At 39.9% G+C, this 18,581-nt stretch overlaps 2 protein-coding genes across 5 annotated transcripts in view; one reads left to right on the forward strand and one right to left on the reverse strand.

Moving 5' to 3' along the window:
- Window positions 1-529: 529 nt before the first annotated feature.
- Window positions 530-11,589, forward strand: tex11 (testis expressed 11). Its single transcript, XM_085427407.1, has 29 exons — window positions 530-557; window positions 1,689-1,801; window positions 2,098-2,182; window positions 2,666-2,745; window positions 2,829-2,909; window positions 3,019-3,138; window positions 3,366-3,446; window positions 3,570-3,655; window positions 3,732-3,789; window positions 3,881-3,976; window positions 4,062-4,143; window positions 4,388-4,466; window positions 4,598-4,749; window positions 4,919-5,004; window positions 5,301-5,438; window positions 5,595-5,697; window positions 5,825-5,949; window positions 6,503-6,588; window positions 7,227-7,280; window positions 7,391-7,431; window positions 7,543-7,620; window positions 7,732-7,802; window positions 9,261-9,374; window positions 9,586-9,652; window positions 9,828-9,977; window positions 10,086-10,194; window positions 10,298-10,418; window positions 11,006-11,173; window positions 11,518-11,589. The coding sequence occupies exons 1-29, from the start codon at window positions 530-532 to the stop codon at window positions 11,587-11,589; spliced, it is 2,724 nt and encodes a 907-aa protein (XP_085283533.1).
- A 361-nt stretch (window positions 11,590-11,950) lies between these two features.
- dlg3 (discs, large homolog 3 (Drosophila)) overlaps window positions 11,951-18,581 on the reverse strand; it is an 80,497-nt gene continuing 73,866 nt past the window's right edge. For 3 of the 4 annotated variants that reach the window (XM_085427377.1, XM_085427368.1, XM_085427387.1), the window contains 7 exons: window positions 18,142-18,241; window positions 16,631-16,672; window positions 16,370-16,420; window positions 15,925-16,286; window positions 15,697-15,806; window positions 15,519-15,610; window positions 11,951-15,133 (listed from right to left, as the gene is read on the reverse strand). In XM_085427377.1, the coding sequence (XP_085283503.1) occupies window positions 15,027-15,133; window positions 15,519-15,610; window positions 15,697-15,806; window positions 15,925-16,286; window positions 16,370-16,420; window positions 16,631-16,672; window positions 18,142-18,241 (864 nt within the window). In that variant the 3' untranslated portion in view covers window positions 11,951-15,026. The remainder of the gene's footprint in view (window positions 15,134-15,518; window positions 15,611-15,696; window positions 15,807-15,924; window positions 16,287-16,369; window positions 16,421-16,630; window positions 16,673-18,141; window positions 18,242-18,581) is intronic. The other variant, XM_085427394.1, reaches the window with a different exon arrangement.

Genomic DNA, 18,581 nt, shown 5'->3' on the forward strand with positions numbered 1-18,581 from the left:
CCTAATATTTATATAACCTTGTTATCTGATACAATTGGCTGTATGGGAATGGGAGGTATTTTCTTTTTAGTGTTTTTCCATGTGTATTTTATGATGGGCTACATAAGTACAATAGCACTCATCTGTGCTGCAAAACAATAATCTCTAAAAGAAGTTAGTCCCAATCTCCCCATTGCAAAGTTTTGAGATGAACTGTAGGTCTTGTAGGACCTTGCCCCTCTAGCAAATAACTTTCTATAGAAGATGGGGATAAAACAGTAACCAACAGAAGCTGTCTTTATCCCTTTGTTTAATAGTATTTGATATTTGTCACACCTGCAATTATTATCAAGCTAGTATTAGGAACAGCTTAAGGTAGGCAGAATAATTCCCTCTATTGGAGTAATAGCTATTTTCAGTTGTTTTGCTAACCTCGCTCTCTTTTTCGCGGGCTTTTGTGATCGCTGTCAATCAAATGCCAACATTTCAGTGAGGAGCTAGCTGCTAGCACCTAGCCTGACAGATATTTTTATTCCACAAAAAGTTAGACATGGAGGAACTTACCTCAACTGTGAAAAGTGAGTAACTGACTCTTTCTCTTGACCCACCTATTTATTTATTAAAGTGTTTTTTCGAAACCATATTGGGTACCAACTGGAGCTGGAGCTTAGTTGTTAATTTAGCTTCCAACCTAGCTAATTCACAAATTGTTAAGTTGCATCTATTATCTGGACGCCCAATAGCTAATAACAGTTTTGTGCCTCTGGTATATTAGCTAAATGTTACTCAGGCCATGGAAGTAATAGTTATTTTTCTAAAAGATAAAGGGAACTAAACAGGCAAAGTCTGAAAATCCCAAAAGTTGTATTATTAAAACTTACTGCTGTTGGGACTATAGCAAGAAAACGTTAGCCAGCAGGCTGCCATCTACATTTGTAAGTACAAATCTACACCTGGGTAACAATTTGAAACTTTTAAAGCAGTTTTTAATGGAGAGTACATTCTCTTTATTCAATGGGTAAAAAGGGTACTTGAAGACCTTATGTGTATTTCAAACAGGGTCTTAGAATTTTTAAAGAAACTGCTTTGTTATAGACTTTTTATACATTTTGTGCAGCCTGATAATACAGATGATTAGAGGCATAAAACTGGGGTTCATGTTATCCACTAAACTGCTCGTGTTATCTTGGTCACCAGCCACAGTGAATTATCGTTATATTTTACATTATTATAACAAGCTAGCCCCCTAACTTGCTAATATGTAAATGAATACTTTTTTAAAATGGCAACTAATTAACCTAATTTGGGATGTATGACTCATACTTCATTTTAGATTATATTCTACCTTAAAAGATGAACAATCATTAATAATTGTCTTAATATTTCAGTGCTAATAGCCTAACATTAAGACACAAGAGAATATCTGAATTATTTTTGAAATGAGAAAGGACATTAATGTAGTCAAACTGGATTTTAAGACAGATTTTTAACTTAAACAAAAGAATAAGAAAGTGGGGTGCTCTCCATGTCCCACACTTTATTGTCTTGCACAAACAGTATCTGGTTTTCTTTATAGTGTAGAAAATTCGGATATTCTTATTGCATGAAAAATCAGATGTCACTTTTCACTTCAGAAGACAACATGTCCACTGTTACCCTGTTTGTGTCCTGTCAACGTCTGTTTTTGTTGACTTTTTTTTAATACACAGGTCTTACTGAGCTCCTGCTGCAAAAGCAGCTAACAGATTATGATGAAGTGATAGAGAAGCTCTTCTCTGAAGTCCCTGCACTTGAGGCTTTGCCCAAAATACCAGATCCGCAGGTAGACAAAAACATGCCAACTTGTTTAACTATACGCCACAAGTCAGTAGTGATGTAAAGTTATAGTATAACTATAAAACCCCCCAAAAAATAAAATAAAATGAAGAATTAACAAATACTTATTGAATAATTTTTTTTACACCGCTAATATTCTTGTTGCTGAATTAATCTAACCTACTACAAGTTATATGACTGTTGCAATAGTTGCATGAAGTTTAAAGACTTTAATTTAATGTAATATTGTTAATACTCATATACAAGAAGCTGGCATAATTTTTTTTGTTGTCGTGTTTACAGCTGGAGGAGTGTGCCATCAAGCTGTGGAACTGGGGAGTTACTAAGAATGTGGGTGTCACAATAAGTACAATTCAAAAAGCCCAAGGTAAATTTGTATTTGTATTGTTCCACCCCTTATTTTTCGTATTTTGCTAGGAAAATAGGAAATATATACAGAAATGCATTTAAACATACAAATGTACATGGAAATATATAAGACAAAAACTCAGTCTGTACTATTCTAACAAGTTTCAAAGTTAATATTTGGTATGAGCACCTTTATTGTTCAACCCATCCTAAATTTTAAAGGTTTTTGTAATTTCTTTAAGTAGTCTTCAGGAATAGTTCTCCAGGCTTGTTGAAGGAGATTCAAAGCTCTTCTTTGGAAGTTGGCTGCCTTTTTTCAGTTCTCTGTCAAGATGATCCCACTTTGATCCCATTTTGACTTTAATAATATTGAGGTCTGGACTCTGAGGAGGCCAGTCCAAGACTGATTGTGTTCCACTGTGCATTTTTCTATGCTTTATTACAGTGGTAGTATTTTGGGATCTTCTCTCCTCACATTCAAATACTCTCACTATGCTTACAGTGCGTCATGTTGCATGCAGTCTGTTGTACTGCTGTGAGCCTGAGAACCCAACAGAGGGCACCATTCGCAAGCAGATTCTGGTAAGCAGTACTGAAGGCAGCCTCTGTGAGTGCCCAATGTTTCAGGAGGACAAGGCATGTTTGTCAGTGTCTAATCTTTACAGATGGCCAGCAAAACAGGGAGAACCTGGCTGGACTGCAAAAATCCCCAGATGGCAGATAAATACTTAAGCCTTGCTGTCAAGGTGAAGAAGAAAATAACACTCATACTGATAGTCTCTTAATTCTGTGTAGGTTTTGAAGCAAACACAAATACCATGTTTTTAGAAATGACTCAGAATCTAATATCTCCAGAGCCTTGAAATCCTCTACAGCCAACTGATGTCCAGAGGCAATGGCACAGCTGACATCAGTTCATCCAAGGAGGATGTGGAGAAGGATCTACTTCGAATTCTCTCATACCAAGCAGAATCGGTGAGCTGTGGCGCATGTGATGTTCGACACCTTCGATGTGAATATTTGTTCTTGTGATATTTGGCAGCTTAGGAAGTGCCATTCTGACAGACTTGCAGTGTGAAGTGTGAGACAGCTAAAATGTGAACTGAGAAACAATGAGAGGGGTAAATTTCTGACAGCTAATAGGGAGTATTATATTGTTTGCTGACATTTAATTATAAGTTCAGATCTGTTCTCCTTTACAGGCCATAACTCAAGGCAATAACAAAGAGGCTGTGGCCTACATTCAGCGTTGTAAAGACATGTTGCTGCGACTACCAAAGGATGTAAGAAAAAAGGCCATCTGTTGCTATTATAACAACACTATATATTGATTTTTCACTTTTACACTACATATTGTTATGGGATGTGTGGGGGATGTTAACTGTGATTATACTTTCTCAATACAGACTGCGTACCTCTCCCTAATGTGCTACAACTTTGGAATAGATGCTTACAATGTGAGGAAGTATGAAGACACTGCTTTTTGGTTGAGGTAATATTCTAATGTTCATTTTCCCAAGAAAAATGTTGATAAAGGTTGCAATCGAAGAGAAATGTTTCCGTTTCAGTCAAAGCTATGATATCGGGAAAATTAATATGAAATATGGCCCTGGATCTGAAGTTTTGGTAAGACAGTACAATATAAACTTTCATACAAACATGACTGTCATTTAGAATTACAATTGTAATAAAAGTGATGTTAATTTCCCTACAATAGGCCAAGGCTTTGCGGCTCCTCGCCACTGTTTATTTGGAGTGGGACTGTGAGAAGTTTGCAGAGAAGGCGGTCAACGCTGTTAGCTTAGCAAACAAGGTAAAACATTAGGAATCATTTTTAGATTGTTATTTATATAAGCAGAGGAATCTTCAGCTTTTCAGCTAATTGTGTAATTTGACAGGAATGCGTGAGCACATATGGACTGTACTTAAAGATCAAAATACTCCTGAGATGTGAGTCATCAGACAGTGACTTCAGAGCAGGTTAGTTGATACCACAACCAGAACATATTGAGTTATTTAGACAGAATTTGATTGGTGCTGCAGTGGGTTGTTAGTCTCCAAAGTGATAAAACTGTGGGTTAGGTGTTCTCTTAGAGCTGTTCTGACTACAGTAGCAATAGATACTTATACCGAGAGCCTTGGAAAGAGTTAATATGTCTCTGTAGATGACTTCAGCAGAGTTACAAATGCACATTAAAAAGCATTTTTAAAAATTCATTTTCAGGACTTAATGAGATGCTGGAATCAGAAGTTTCTCTTGAGCTGTGCCTAAGCACAGTGAAACTATTAATCTCTGAAAAGAGGTAAAAATCTTTGTTTGTATGGTAATAATTCCCATTAGTTTTTTGTAGAAATATATAATACAGAAAGAAGCATCTTTTTTTTAAGTCTCAGGCATATTTTATCGATCTGAATATGTCTGTTATTTTTCTAGAGAAGCGCTGGCTTTTGAGTATTTGAAAAGTGTGTGTCAGCACTTTGAGACATCCCCTGACCTGGGAACTGCTCTTGTCTTGCACATTGAGCTGCTGCTGCAGAGAGGCAAAGAGCTGCTGGGCAAACAGAAGATTGAGGATGTTATCACTGGTACTTTATTTTTGCTATCAGTACTATAATAAATCTAAATTAAGACAGAAAAAAACTAAATTGCATGACAAATACTATATATTTATCACTGCGTATAGTATTAAAAAGAATGAATAATACTTTAAATGTGCTACTGTATTAGTATGATCATTTTTTTACACCCACATAGGCCACTGTACAGGCAAACAGCTGACCACACAGGCTCTTACAAGTCTCCATGTCTTGCTGTGGGATAAAGCATCCAAGTACTTTGAGGTACACATCTATTCACAATGCATTTTAGAGTCCATACAGACATGTATACTTATAAGCATGTTCACAATCTGCAGTGTTGCTTCACAACAGGCAGGTGGCCACAAAAAGGTCCACCTAACCCTTGTTAGGTATTGTTTGATGTTTCCTTATAAAACAGCATGTGTATGTTAGAAGTTTTCCTATAGTGTTAGTTCTTGTTTTCTGAATTTCCACCATAAGTAAGTAGTTTATTTAGCATAGGTTCAGTGTAGAGCTTTACTTTTCACATGGACAAAAGTTTAACTTTGTGTTTCCAGGCTGGAAGCTATTCTGAGGCTCTTCAGTGGTATAACTACTCCTTAAGTCTCTTCAAGGGAGGTCAAATGGAGCCCAACTTAGCCAAACTGCAAAGAAACAGAGCTTCCTGCTTCCTAAAACTTAAGCAACTGGAAAAGGTAAGAGAACTTGAGGCTGCTGTAGTTGGTAATTTTAAGAACACCAGTATTTATATGTCACTAGTGACAACTGAAGGTGTCCCTGGCATATTTTTTTTTACAGTTACTGCATGCAAATATGTTTTCATCTGTATTAAAAATCTTAATTTTTGTAAGGCCAAAGAAGCAATTAAGGAAGCACAGAGATGTGATCCAGACAACATTTTTACTCAGTTTAGCGTATACAAGGTGGCTGTGCAGGAGAATGAGGCAGAGAAAGGTACCTAAAAAAGATTACTTACTGGGACTGGGGCGCTTTATAAATCATACTAGTGTTGCCATAATAACAGCAATATTTTCACCATATTATTTTTGATGATGTGGCTGATTTATTTATTTTTTGCTAGCCTCAGGTGCATTGCATGCAATGGGACGTCTGTCCAAGAATCCTGTAGCCTGTGAGGACAGACTGCTGGTGTCGGAGGATGCTGCTTCCAATCTCCTGAGTCTGGCTGCTCAGATTGCTCTGGAGGTAGAATTGATCACAGGACTCATTGCTCGTTTCTGTACACCAGTCCTTCAGTTTAGGTCTGATTGAGTTATTATTACATTTCCCAGTCTTATGATGATATAGCGCCTCATCAGTGCTATTTGCAGCTTGGACAGAAACTGGCAGTTTTTGTGAGTGGGAAGTTGATGAGGGATTATGTCCTTGTCACTGAACTCATACTGGTTCCTGTGCAGAAGGGGCTGAGAAGAATAGCATCACTGAGAAGATGATCGAGCATGTTAAACCTTTCCAGGAAAATGTCCAAGCCAGCTGGGATCAAAGATAAAGCTTAAATATTTTTCAACTCTTGTTCGTGTAGACTTATACTGCAGTCCTTCCTCAATAGTTACATACTTTATACTATTATACAAAAAGAGGTGTGACTGTAACTTTCCCCAGCTATTATAATCAATAGTTTCAGTTATTAAATCAGCTTGAATTTTCTTTAGTGTACTATGTGATTCTGATGCGCATCGATAAGTATTGGTGGTGGGTGGCATTAATGGTGATGAGAAAGTTTCTAACTCTGTGACAGAATGGACAACAGGAAACCGCCATGAAAGCACTGGAGATTTTGTGTGAACACTCCAAAGATCAAGCACAGGTTCTGGTTGCTCTGAGGTATGTGAAAACTTAAGGATAACCTAAAAAAAAGAAGCAACATTTTAACCTCACTTTTATTAAAATAGTATCTAACATGAATGATATGATGTGACAGTATGTAGCCAAAAACAGATTGAGTACAGAGCCTTACACATAAGGCTGTTATTAAATAAACATACAGTTACATACACTCATCATGAGCACAAAGAACATTTTAATTTGGTACTTTAATAATTTGAAACCCCGAGTTAATATTCATGGTAACTTAAAAAAATAAAAATAAAGCTTCCACTTGTGAATAATTGCGTTTTTTTTTATTATGTGCTTGCATTCTTATTGTCTTGATTTGGATGCAGTCTTAGATACGTATACATTTGATGCTAATATCTAACTTTGCTAATGGATATCATGTTTGGTTTTTGAGATCTGAAAATAATGACTCATGTTTAAATCTCGAATTGGGTCATGATGGTACTGCGTCACACATTTAGTAGAGGTGGCTCAGAGATTGTATTTAGTCTCATAGTTTTCCACACACCTCTATGATCCACTGACCTATATTCCCTCACATTTTCACTGAAAGTATGTCTCTGTATAATACAGTTAGTAGGTGAAAGAAAGGAGGTCAACGCCAATTTCTTCATTCATCTTTTTAGGTGTTTGGTTCGGCTTGTTCTCTCCACAATAGAAAAATTGAGTGATGAAATAAGGTGAGGCGAGAAAGAGGGAAAATACCAAATGTTTTCATATTTCAAATTGATGCTGATTTAACTGAAAAAAACAACAACAGATCTACATTTCCTACATTCATTCCATGCAGTGATGTAAGTCTGGATGTCTTGCTGCCGCATCTAAAAAAGGGTAAGTGCAAATCCATGAGGGTTTAATTGCATTGTGAGTGGAAGTGTCTCAACTACAGTGTCATGTGTTGTGCGTCATAACCCTCGGATGTTTTCTTTGCCGTCACTTCAGCTCTGCAGACAATTTCACACCCCTCTCACATGACTGTCGATCAACGCACAGAGGAAGCTAACTGGTTCAGAAAGATTGGTGCTAAGATTCTTTCTCTTCTTTTCACTTCAATCTAACGTGGTGTGCTATGACTTAAAATCTTGCAGCACCTTCATTTTGTCTGTGTGCTCATGTGTGTCCTTGTTACAGCTTGGAACTTGGCTTTGCAGTGCGAGAGCAGCCCTGACAAAATGAGAGATTTCTTTGTGCTCTCTTACCAGGCAAGTGTCCTTTTTAGCTTTGTCAGGTGAATTAATCAATGTCTGCTCTATGTGGGTGTAGATCAAAAGCACCTGAACAGGAATAAACATTGCTTTATAAATAGAAACGTATCAGTTTACACTCACAATAATATGTGTTCCTTAACCTTAGCTTTAATGGAATACATACCATTACATTTGGATCTATAAAGTTTGATTTCTGCCAGCGATTTTCTCATGTCTGATTTACATACATGCCCTGATGCCTAAAAGTACCCCATATACAATTATTTTGATCTTATTTATAAGAAATTCAACTTACTAGTGGGCGATCGTGACTCAAGAATTGGGAGTTCGCCTTGTAATCGGAAGGTTGCCTGTTCGAACCCCGGCTTGGACAGTCTCGGTCGTTGTGTCTTTGGGCAAGACACTTCACCCGTTGCCTACTGGTGGTGGTCAGAGGGCCCGGTGGCGCCAGTGTCTGGCAGCCTCGCCTCTGTCAGTGCGCCCCAGGGTGGCTGTGGCTACAATGTAGCTTGCTATCACCAATGTGTGGATGACTGGTTGTATAAAGTGCTTTGGGGTCCTTAGGGACTAGAAAAGCGCTATACTTACTTTGACTTTTGGTTAAACGTAGTCAGAATTTAAATACAGTATTTTAGAAATACTTTCCTACATTATATGTACAAAACTATGGACTTACATGAGCTTTATGACCACTGATCCCCTCTTTGCACCTATAGCAACTTCCACGCTTCTGGGAATGTTTTTTGCAAATGTTGGAGTGTGTCTGTTGGAGTTTCTGCCCATTTAACTATGACTGATGCTGGACATCACAGTCTCCATTTTACTTCAGTCCTAAAGGTGTTTGATGATGGCAGCGAAGACCTACCACACCAAAAATTATCCAGCCACACGTTAATGGACCTGGCTTTGTTCTTTTGGGAATAGTTATGCTGGAAGAGAAAAGGGTCTTTTCCAACCTCTTCCCATAGATTTGGAAGTGCAGAATTGTCAAAAATGTCTTTGTAAGCAGAAGCATTGAGATTTCCCTTCACTACTGCTAGGAGGTCCAGGCAAACCTCAAAAAACAACCCCATAGCTTTATTGAATTCAGTGAATAAGAGGTGTAGCCTAATACTTTTGTCCATGTAGCGTATCATGTGTTAGTTCCTTTGTCATACGTGCTTAAATGTCTATTCACTGTGTCTAAATGTCTATTCTGACAGTGGCTGTGCTGTGTTCTTATTCAAACTGTAAAAACTGAGTCTTTGCTGCCTACAAACGAAATGAACTACAAAAATATAAGCCCACAGATTATGATGTTACTGGAAGATTTTTAAAAGTTCTATTTGTCTATCTGTACTTTGTGCCTACCTGTCAGTCTCAAACTCTTGAAAAAGAGAACTTGATCTCAATGACAGAGCTTTTTTAAATAAAAGAATAAATAAATATTAAGGTTTCTACATGAACCTATAGTTCTCCCAGCTGTGCCCACCTGATCGCACTCTCCTCATGGGCCAGAGGACATGTCTGCTAATGGCTGCTGCTGCTTCTTTGGAGCTCGGCAGGAAGTCTTCTCACCCTACCCAGGTGTGCCACCCACTGCCCATCTCCTACATTTAGCACACTCTCACTCCACATGGATGGAAATTTACCAAGACCAGTGGAGAGGAGAGGTGACTAACAACATCATTGGTGCTAGCGTAGGTGTTTAATTTGAATCCCCCTGCCTTTGAAAAGGAACTAAACACTAGGTGGCGATGATTAATCCAGAATGCTTTGCATGTTTGTCTGGTTCCAGGAGTTCACTCAGACTCTGGAGCACATTCAGATCTGTTCAGAGGTGTGGAAAACCCTGAAAGCATCAGGTGCATTTAGCAGCTACACTATTCAAACTAAAAGCAATTTTTATTTGCAAAGTGTAAACTATTTAAAACACAGAAAAGGAGAGTTAAACACAGTTATATGTTATTAAAAAGCTGACATAATTTTTTAAGTCTACTTCATGAAATTGAGCTATAAAAATGTATTCTCAATTTACAGGAAGCTTTCCAATGGACCCGACAGACTCTCTACTACTGCTGTATGAGTTTGAAGCTCGTGCTAAACTGAATGATCCCATAGTTGAGGCAATACTGGAGTCTGTGTTGGAGCTTGAAAGTGTTGAACCCAAAATGTTAGAGACCATGGCAGGTTAAAAAGACCCTCTATTATTAATCATGTCTGTGCTGAAATACCTAAAGAAACACATCAGTGTTTTCAGTATTCACTCTATGCTCTAATTGTCTTTCCTTTATGTAGCCTTGGCAATGGAGCCTCCAGCCTATTTCCCTCTGCTGTGCAAGAAGGCCTTGAGGGTTGCTCTCTTTCTGCACAAGAAACAACCACAGGCTGACCTGGCGCACTGCAGGCACAACCATCACTACCTTTAGCATTTCATTAATGAGCATTTTTTTTCTTTTTAGATTTTTAATGAATAGGTTATTGACTATTTTTCTGTGTCCTCATCTTAGCAAGTGTGTTCACAGCCTTATCAAGCTGTCCCTCCCAAGTGGCGTGTCAGAGGTGGAGGCCCATGTGCTCGAGGAGGTGTGGAACTACTACGAGGAGGCCCTGTCTATCATTGCAGCCGCAGTGAGTCAGCACCAATCACACACCGACATCCCTCGGCTCCCACCTCCTGTTCCCTCCAACAGGAATGCTCCTGCTATATAATTCACCCCCTCTTTTCCACTCCATGCTTGCCTGCTGTTCTAGAAGCCTCTTTTTATCAATGGGCTATCAGCCGCACTCCAATTAGCAGATGCTTCCATTCACCACCCCTTCCTGCCAATTTGAATGTTAATGCGCTGTACAAGTTGTCACACTGCCGGTGAGCTACAGCTCTGAAAGAGACATGAAATTATTGAGACATTATGCAGCTTTAGAGGCAGCGCACATTTCCCCTTTCATATTGAGTTATTACTTGAAAGATGTGGAATTCTTTGGATCAAAGTAAATGGACAAGATTAAAGTGTTGTGAAATATGAATGAACCGTCTCCACTGAGTTTGTTTCATGCTCTGTTTTTATGACTTACAAGCATAAGTAAATGTTAATATACAAATGGACAGGATTTGATGAAAGTTTACTTGGCATTTGCTGCCTCAACCCACTGAAAATGATTTGTACAAGACAGTAACCCAGGTGGCCTTTTGAACATCTTCCTGCTCTTCTCCGTAGCCGGACGACTTCCCAGAGATGGAGACCTTGTGGTTGCTGACTCAGGCTTGGAACACTGGGATTTTGCTGTACAGCTTGGCTCAATACCCCGAAGCTGAGAAGTGGTGTGGCCTGGCCATGAGCTTTGTCCGCCACCTGGGATCTCTACAGGAGAGCTATGAGACACAGGTAGAGGACTGGTGGAGAGAAGGAAGGGGATGAAACACTGGGTTGATAGTAGCTTAAATCATCCTGCTGCTTTGTTAAATACAGATTTTTGGCAGAATTAAATCTACATATCATTGTACAACTCCAGGGTTGCTCATCAAAATACACCAATTATAGTTTTGAAGTTAGCTCAAGGAACTTCACCAGAGGTGATCCTTTAAGTATTGCAGCTTTGTCAAGAGAAAAGTATGGCAATAAAACACAGTCTCATAAGGTTAAACTGGGACACAGCAATGAAAGTAACTGCTCCATTGTATAGAGGTATAAAAAGCTTAGTTATACAGCTGTTATTTATGTACCCACAGATGTCTGGTCTCTACAGCAAAATCCTGGACAGATTGGACAAAGCAAAGAAAAATGTCAACATGAAAGAATAGACAAACAGGTATAGGTCAGCTGTCGGGAGCCTGGTGCACGCCTGTTCTTCGGGGAAACCTACCTACGTTTATTCAGTTCAGTTTTCAACACCCTAACGTTCTCAATGTTATGAGAAACATTTACCAGAAATTCCAGTTTGGTATGTTCTTTTAAATTATTTTAACTGTGGTGTATTCTGGTAGACTAGTACATTCATTTCTGGTCTGATTCTTACCTGAACATTTGTTCTAAGCTCCTATCCATTTATACTTTTCCAACAGAAACTAAAAAAAAATAAATTAAATAAATCTACCACTGCAGTAGTTGTTTTTAAAGCCAATCTGTATCCCAAAGTAGAATAAAAGGCACATTAAAATCATATCTGAGTCACATATTTTATTTTCAAACAAATAAACTCTTGTCAAGTCCCAAAATAAAACCCAAACAAAAGTTGCAGGACTGTGTTCCCTCATGACTAGGACAGGGAAGACCATGAGGCCGAGTGTCCTGATAGGCTGTACTACCTGCAGTGACAGGAAGGAAACTACTGTACAATCAAAGGGTTCATGTTTGCAAGCACTTACTGCACAGATGTGCTATAACATAAACATATCATCACCCAAAAGTACAAACAAGAACCCTGTCCCCCCACCCAAAAAAATAAAAGTATATATGTCGTCATTTCTCTCATCAGAACAAAGACCCTCGTCAATTATACACACACAGAGGCATTCAGGTTCCATCTTATCACAACCTCAATGGAAAAGTGTAAAATGAAATCAAGTTCTTTGGGCTTTGACATGGCTGACTGAGGTATGAATACCACACACATTGTTAACAGTCAGCTGTATTTCAACTAAACGCCAGAGTGGACCAATTCTAAACCTCTAATAATGTACTGATCAATGCTCCTGCTTCCTGTGATATTGTGTAGGTTTCTGCCTGCATCACTTTATTTTACAATATATTGTTTTGTTTTGTTTTTAAATCTATACACCCAGACACGTTCCACAAGAAATCACATGTAGACAGGCCCTACTTGAGGGAACTGAATTCCCAACTGACTAGTTAGTGTTCCAATAGGCATTTGAAGAGAAATACCAACAATACAGCACATTTGTATGGAAATTATATCTCAAGAGTAGCTCAAACTTTACTTACCTGACATTTGTGGTCTATAAAACATGTTTGTCCCAGTTTGATTCACACATGCATGAAGCACAGGTGAGGGGGATCTGCTGGGGGCTTATTTACATCGTACAGCTACCACACCCTTTGAAACAGTCTGCAAGCAGTTTATAAATGGCTCTGTTCCCTTCGGTAATTCCCTGAACTCTGGTTTTGACACAGGTAATGACAGCTGGTTTAGCAGTGGTGCCTGGCAGGTGGGCACACCTGTTCAGAAAATGCCTGCAGGTACAGGTGCTCTGTGGGTGGGAGAGAGCAAGGGACCCAGGGGTCTAGGTTAACACTTCTTGTTTGGGTCTGGCTCTCTGAGGAGAAAAAAGAAGTATATCCCTTTGCACTCTTCCCAAAAAAAAAAAAGCTGAGGAAGAAAGCAAAAGCGTTCACAGGGTCAAGGGCCACAGCACTCCTCCTTCAGACGTGCTCTCTCACATGCACACATTAACGTATAGTGCCAAGATATGCATGGAAGGATGGTGCAGGTCATTTCAATCCTGGTGACGCCACAAAGCAAACTCAAAGGTTACCAAACTGATGGCCTTGAACAAGCTCCCAGCCTTGCAGAAAAAAGACAGTACAGCCCGATTACACTGTCCACTTGGAAACAGCTTTAGCTAAGCAACAGTGCCTTTGAGTAGTTTGTTCACATTTGACAACTGTGCAATCGCCCAAACGTGGCTGTTCAGTCACGGGGAAATGGTATCTGTATGTTAAGATTCCTGAGCTGGCCAAGCTCACCCCCAGACGTGCCAAGAGCTCAACACAGTGCTTCAGCACCTGCCAACAATAGATTAAGAATTCATCGATTTATAGATGCACAAAGCGTAGGTTTTCTCAAACCCAACTTTAGTGTTTTTGGTTGGTGGACGGGGGAGGGGGATGGGGGGCAATCGAAAACAGGTTATAGTTACTCTAATATTTAGGACATCCAATACAATTATTGTCTTGTTCTACCCGTTTTAAGGCCACCATCATGGCGGCAGATACGATAGTACCGTGTGACCAATCAGAAGAGAATCCTCTGGGAAGGCAGAGAGTGTAATAGGGTGATCTGCTGCTCAACATGAGTTGGGAGGCTCTGGTTATCCAAATTGCAATCCATTGGCCAAATTCTTCTTTAATTATAAAGGAAGAGGGTTGAAATACAGGGGAGGGAAAGTGCCAACAGAGGCAATTTTTTTTCCTTCTTTTCTTAATCTATTGCACTCAAGTCAGGCCTCCTGACAGTTGGAGGTCACAAATAGGAAAGATTTTCCTCATCAATTGTGTTCAGCCTCCCTCACAGACAACAGGTAGTCACAAAACAGAATTTGTATTTGATGTAAGGCAGTTTGGTGTTTTGCAGAGAGCCCAGTTACACTTCTCTACCCCCGTCCTTTACACAGAGCAGCTAAAAACCACAAGCAAAAAAAATCCCACAAGAAAAAACAAAAAAAACAAAAACAAAACAAAAAAGGAACTAACAGCCCTCCAAATTGACAATTCTAGTGAAGTGTAAAATGTGTAGTTTTTAATATGTAGTAAAATCTCAGTAGGATTTCATCATTTATTTTGTGATTTCATAATATAAATGTAGAGATTCACAACGCACTTCTTCTTGATCTGCCTCCCAAGATGTCTTTATCAGCTGCAGCACAGACAACTGGCAGATGACCAAACAGCAAGCTGGTTTGTGATAAATAGATCAGTTTGTAGGCTCCTCTACTAATTTCCTCAGTCATTATAAACAAGAGAGATGACTCCTTGAACAGTACCATCAGCAGGGCTCGATTTATCCAGTCTTTTTTAGAAAAAAAAGAAAAAACCCTTTATTGGTCTTCAACTTCTTGTCTTGCGTGTCTTTTATAATGTGATTTGATGAACATTTACAAAGTGTTCCAACTTGGTATGATTTGTCTCTGATCCCCTGAAACTTCTTTTTGAATCCCAACTCCTCTCCAGATTTCTGCAAAACCTTCTGATCTTCAGTCAGTCCCAGTTCACGAAAGGATGTATTCCTTTTCCCTTTTGTTTGCGGTTGTCAAATTCCTTTGGAATGGCATTTCCAGTCTTGAATGGATTTGTTGAGAAACTCATGCAGGGGTGTGCACAGTCACAGTAATGGTGATAAGACTTCTTTTTCATTTAGAGAGTAACATAATGATGACACTAAAACTTGATATGAAACATATCTGCAAAAAGGAGGTGAGGAGAGGGGCTATTTGGGCTTGGGTGGGGTCTCTGGGAGGCAGGAGGGGAGCTCTGTGCCGATGCAGAGAGGACGGCAGGAAGCTCAGAGTTTCTCTGAGGAGGGGATCCAGATGTAGGGCCCAGACTGCTCCTCAATGATTAGCTTGATTTTGTTGTAGATCTCCTCTAGTGAGTCACCCTGTACAATAGCTGAAGGCAAACACAAAGGGAGAGAGGTGTGTTATTTGGTTGCATCAGAACTAGAGTCCCCCCACCCCCCAAAAAGTAACCTAATCAAGAAATTCTTCTGTTGATCAATCAATTCAGTTGTTTTATGAAGCCAAAAAGCCAAATCATAAACAAACACACACCATCAGGTCATAAATAAAACTTAAAATCATGGATTGAGATTATTCACTGAGGTCATGGCTCAAGGGAGCTGGAGGGTCAATTTCCTATAGACTTACATACAACCACAGAATTCACTGACTTTAGACTTCAATGACAATAAATAACCAGATCACTGAGAAAAAAAAATCAAAACCTATATCCCAAATTGTAAGTACAAATATTTTTTGTTGGCAATGAGACTGACCTGTGAAATACTCCCCAAAGTCTTGCTCCAGTTTAACTGCCTTGTCAAAGACTTTATTGGCCTGCTCATATGTCTGCCTCTTATTCATCTCCCTGAAAGTGACAGTAGTTACGGTTAGTACGACGGACACAGACCAGCTGTGATCTTGATGACAGTATGTACAAAAGCTTCGACTTACATTAGGGCTTCAATGGATTTTGGTTTGATAAAGATGGCAATCGGATAAAGTTGTGCTTGCTGCAGTCGTTTTATGGCATTCCCAGAAACATCCAGAATGCAGTGTTTCCCCTGTAGGCAAGTAGAGAATACTTTAAAATACTCATAGTGGTGAAAATTTAACACTTTCTGATTTAACAGGCCACCCAATCTGGTAACCCAAGCTCACAGAGAAATGCTCGATGCCTACCCTCTCAGCCACAGTTCTGACAGACAAGATGCTTGTCCCATAGAGGTTCTCGTTGAACTGGCCCGCTTCAATAAACTTATTATCCTGGATATCCTTCTCCATTTGCTCTCTCGAGCCCACAAAGTGGTAGTCCTGGCCGTCAATCTCGTTCTCTCGCCTAGGACGAGTTGTATCTGCAGAAGTGAATGGAACAAGTTTATTTTTGTTGCTGCTATTTTGTTTAGTGTACTGTGTAGAGGTGTCGAGTGTTGTCAACTCACGTGGTACACACGAGCCAAACTTGTGGGGGAACTCAGAGATGAGGTCATCATTTATTCTGTCCTTCATTGGGCCCAAAATTATCACAGGTCTTGTGTAGTGGACTGAATCAAAAACAGAGAAGACAAGTGAGGATAAATGTAAAAATCTACAGCATGACAGATTGTGGAGAAGCGATTTCACTTACTTTCCTGTCGAATGACTGGCTCATAGGAAAGAATTGTGTCCTCCTGACCCTCTGTAACAACAAAAATTTAAAAAAAATGAAATTTTACATCCTGTCTGAAGGAATTACATAAAGCTGCCACAGCTGATAAAACTCCAAAATGAAATATTAGGTTGCAGATATAATTTCACACGTACATTTAAGGACATCTACCGTGTTATTCATCTATGTGGGCAGAGTAAAAGAAACCAGAGAGACCATGAGAAATTAAAGGTGACTCACTCGAACTACTTTCGCTGTCACTTGTGTTGGATGTCAGGCATTCTGCAAAAGCAAGAGAGTTTCAGATCATTTTACAAAACCATAACCACAGTGGCATTCAAGTCAATTCTCTTCCTATGGGTGAAATTTAGTTTCACCTGCCTCAAAGGACAAAAAGGGGAAAAAGAAAAGCACTCTGTTTCTCAGCAACTAGGCCACATAAGAAAAAGGGGAATAACGAAAGCAGAAGTTTGGTTTGGTGCAGCAGCCATGCTCTGGCAGTATTTGGGAAGTGGTTTTAGGTGCAAGCAATAGGAAATTAAGTGCTTCCTGTGTTAACATCCCAAATGACCCACAATCCCCAGGCCAGTGTTTCCTATTGCTAGATCTGTGCCGGTGGCAGCTGATTTCATAGCATAGAAAAGACTGAAAACATACGGCGCTACACTGTAGAGAGAAGGGAGGCAGGAGCTGGTTGACTTTGGGGAATAAAGCAACACCCTGCTCTGGTGATGTATTGTAGCTCTGCGTGACCTTGTATGACAAAACATGTAGAAAAATGTTGTGAGACATTCAAAATAAGTGTAATGTTCACCCAGCCTCTCTTGGGAATGCTTTTTATTTAAAATATATATCCACACTGTGAATCTGTGTAGATGTGTGAGTGTGTTTTTTTCTGTGAGCACACAGATTTGTGTGTGTCACTCTAAATTTTTTTCTTTTTTTGCATTCCCAGCTGGGCCTGCGGAGACAAAGCATTTTTCTCTGAGCTCAGGGGACAGCTGCTTGACACAGTACAACCACACACTTACTCAAACTCTTTGATCCATAAAAGTCATCGCTTAACCCTGGGAAGTCCTAGGTGTCCCGACAGGTGAGAGCAGAAACCAAGAGAAGAAAGCAGACAGGAAGAAGAAGAGGTTAGTGAGAGTTGGGGCAGGGAGAGAGAAAGAGAGAGAGGAGTGCTGTGTAGTGCTCGCCAGACCCACTGACACACGGCGCTGTGGTACTCATTGCGCCTGAGCTCCACTTTGTTCATAGTAAGCCACGGCCTTTCAATTACACAAGCCCAATCCCATTAAAATGGGATTTTGACCTGTTAAGTGTAAAAGCTTCGGCCTGGTTAATGAGATTCTTCCTGTTGTGGGTCAGTGACTGACTGGGAAATTGATCAGGCCTTATATACAAGGAGTAGCATCACAGCATTAGAAGGCGTGTGTGTTAATACAGCCGAGAACACACCCAGCTGGCAGCACACACAGTTAGAACACTCCTCCGGAGCCCACAGACAGACACACCAGAGAGAACCCCACATCTCCAGCTCAGTGGTGCTGGCTTGTGGCATGTGGGGCATCTCCCTGGGACAGTGAGAAAGGGATGAGAGTGATGCCATCGCACAAACCATCCCTGGAGGTGAGCGGAAAGATGAAAGTTGAGAAACAGAATTGAAGCATGAAGGGGAAAGAGGATGAAAACAACACCCCTCCCCCACCACTACCACCGCACACCCCAATCACACAGCTGGTACTCACGTTCAGACTCCAACTCCTGCACAATATTCTCCTTGCTCTTGTAAAACGGGAACTTGCGTGAGAGGTTGAAGCTTTTTTTGCGCTTTACTTTGACTGGCTGCTATTTGATGTGTGGGTGAGAGAGGGGAGGAAGGGAGGGAGGGAGGGGGGTTCAATGAGAGGGTGAAAACAAAAACAGAATGGGTTTCAATGAAGGTACTTCAACACCCATGCAAAATCAAACAAAAACAAATGAAATGTAAACAAACAATTCACATTAAATAATGAAAATGAAAGGCAGGTAATGGGTGGATATGAATGGCACATCAATGTGAAGGAAACAAGCATGCGTTTACCAAATTAAACATCTTCAATAAATTTAATCCTTGTACCACAGAAAATAATACAGACCAAAATTAAAGCTGATTTATGCTTCTGCAAATTACATCTGAGAGATTGTC

Source organism: Rhamphochromis longiceps, linkage group LG2 (assembly GCF_057381845.1).
Source record: "Rhamphochromis longiceps isolate RC_006_pf linkage group LG2, R_longiceps_female_GT1.1, whole genome shotgun sequence".
In the NCBI taxonomy this organism is placed as follows: domain Eukaryota; kingdom Metazoa; phylum Chordata; class Actinopteri; order Cichliformes; family Cichlidae; genus Rhamphochromis; species Rhamphochromis longiceps.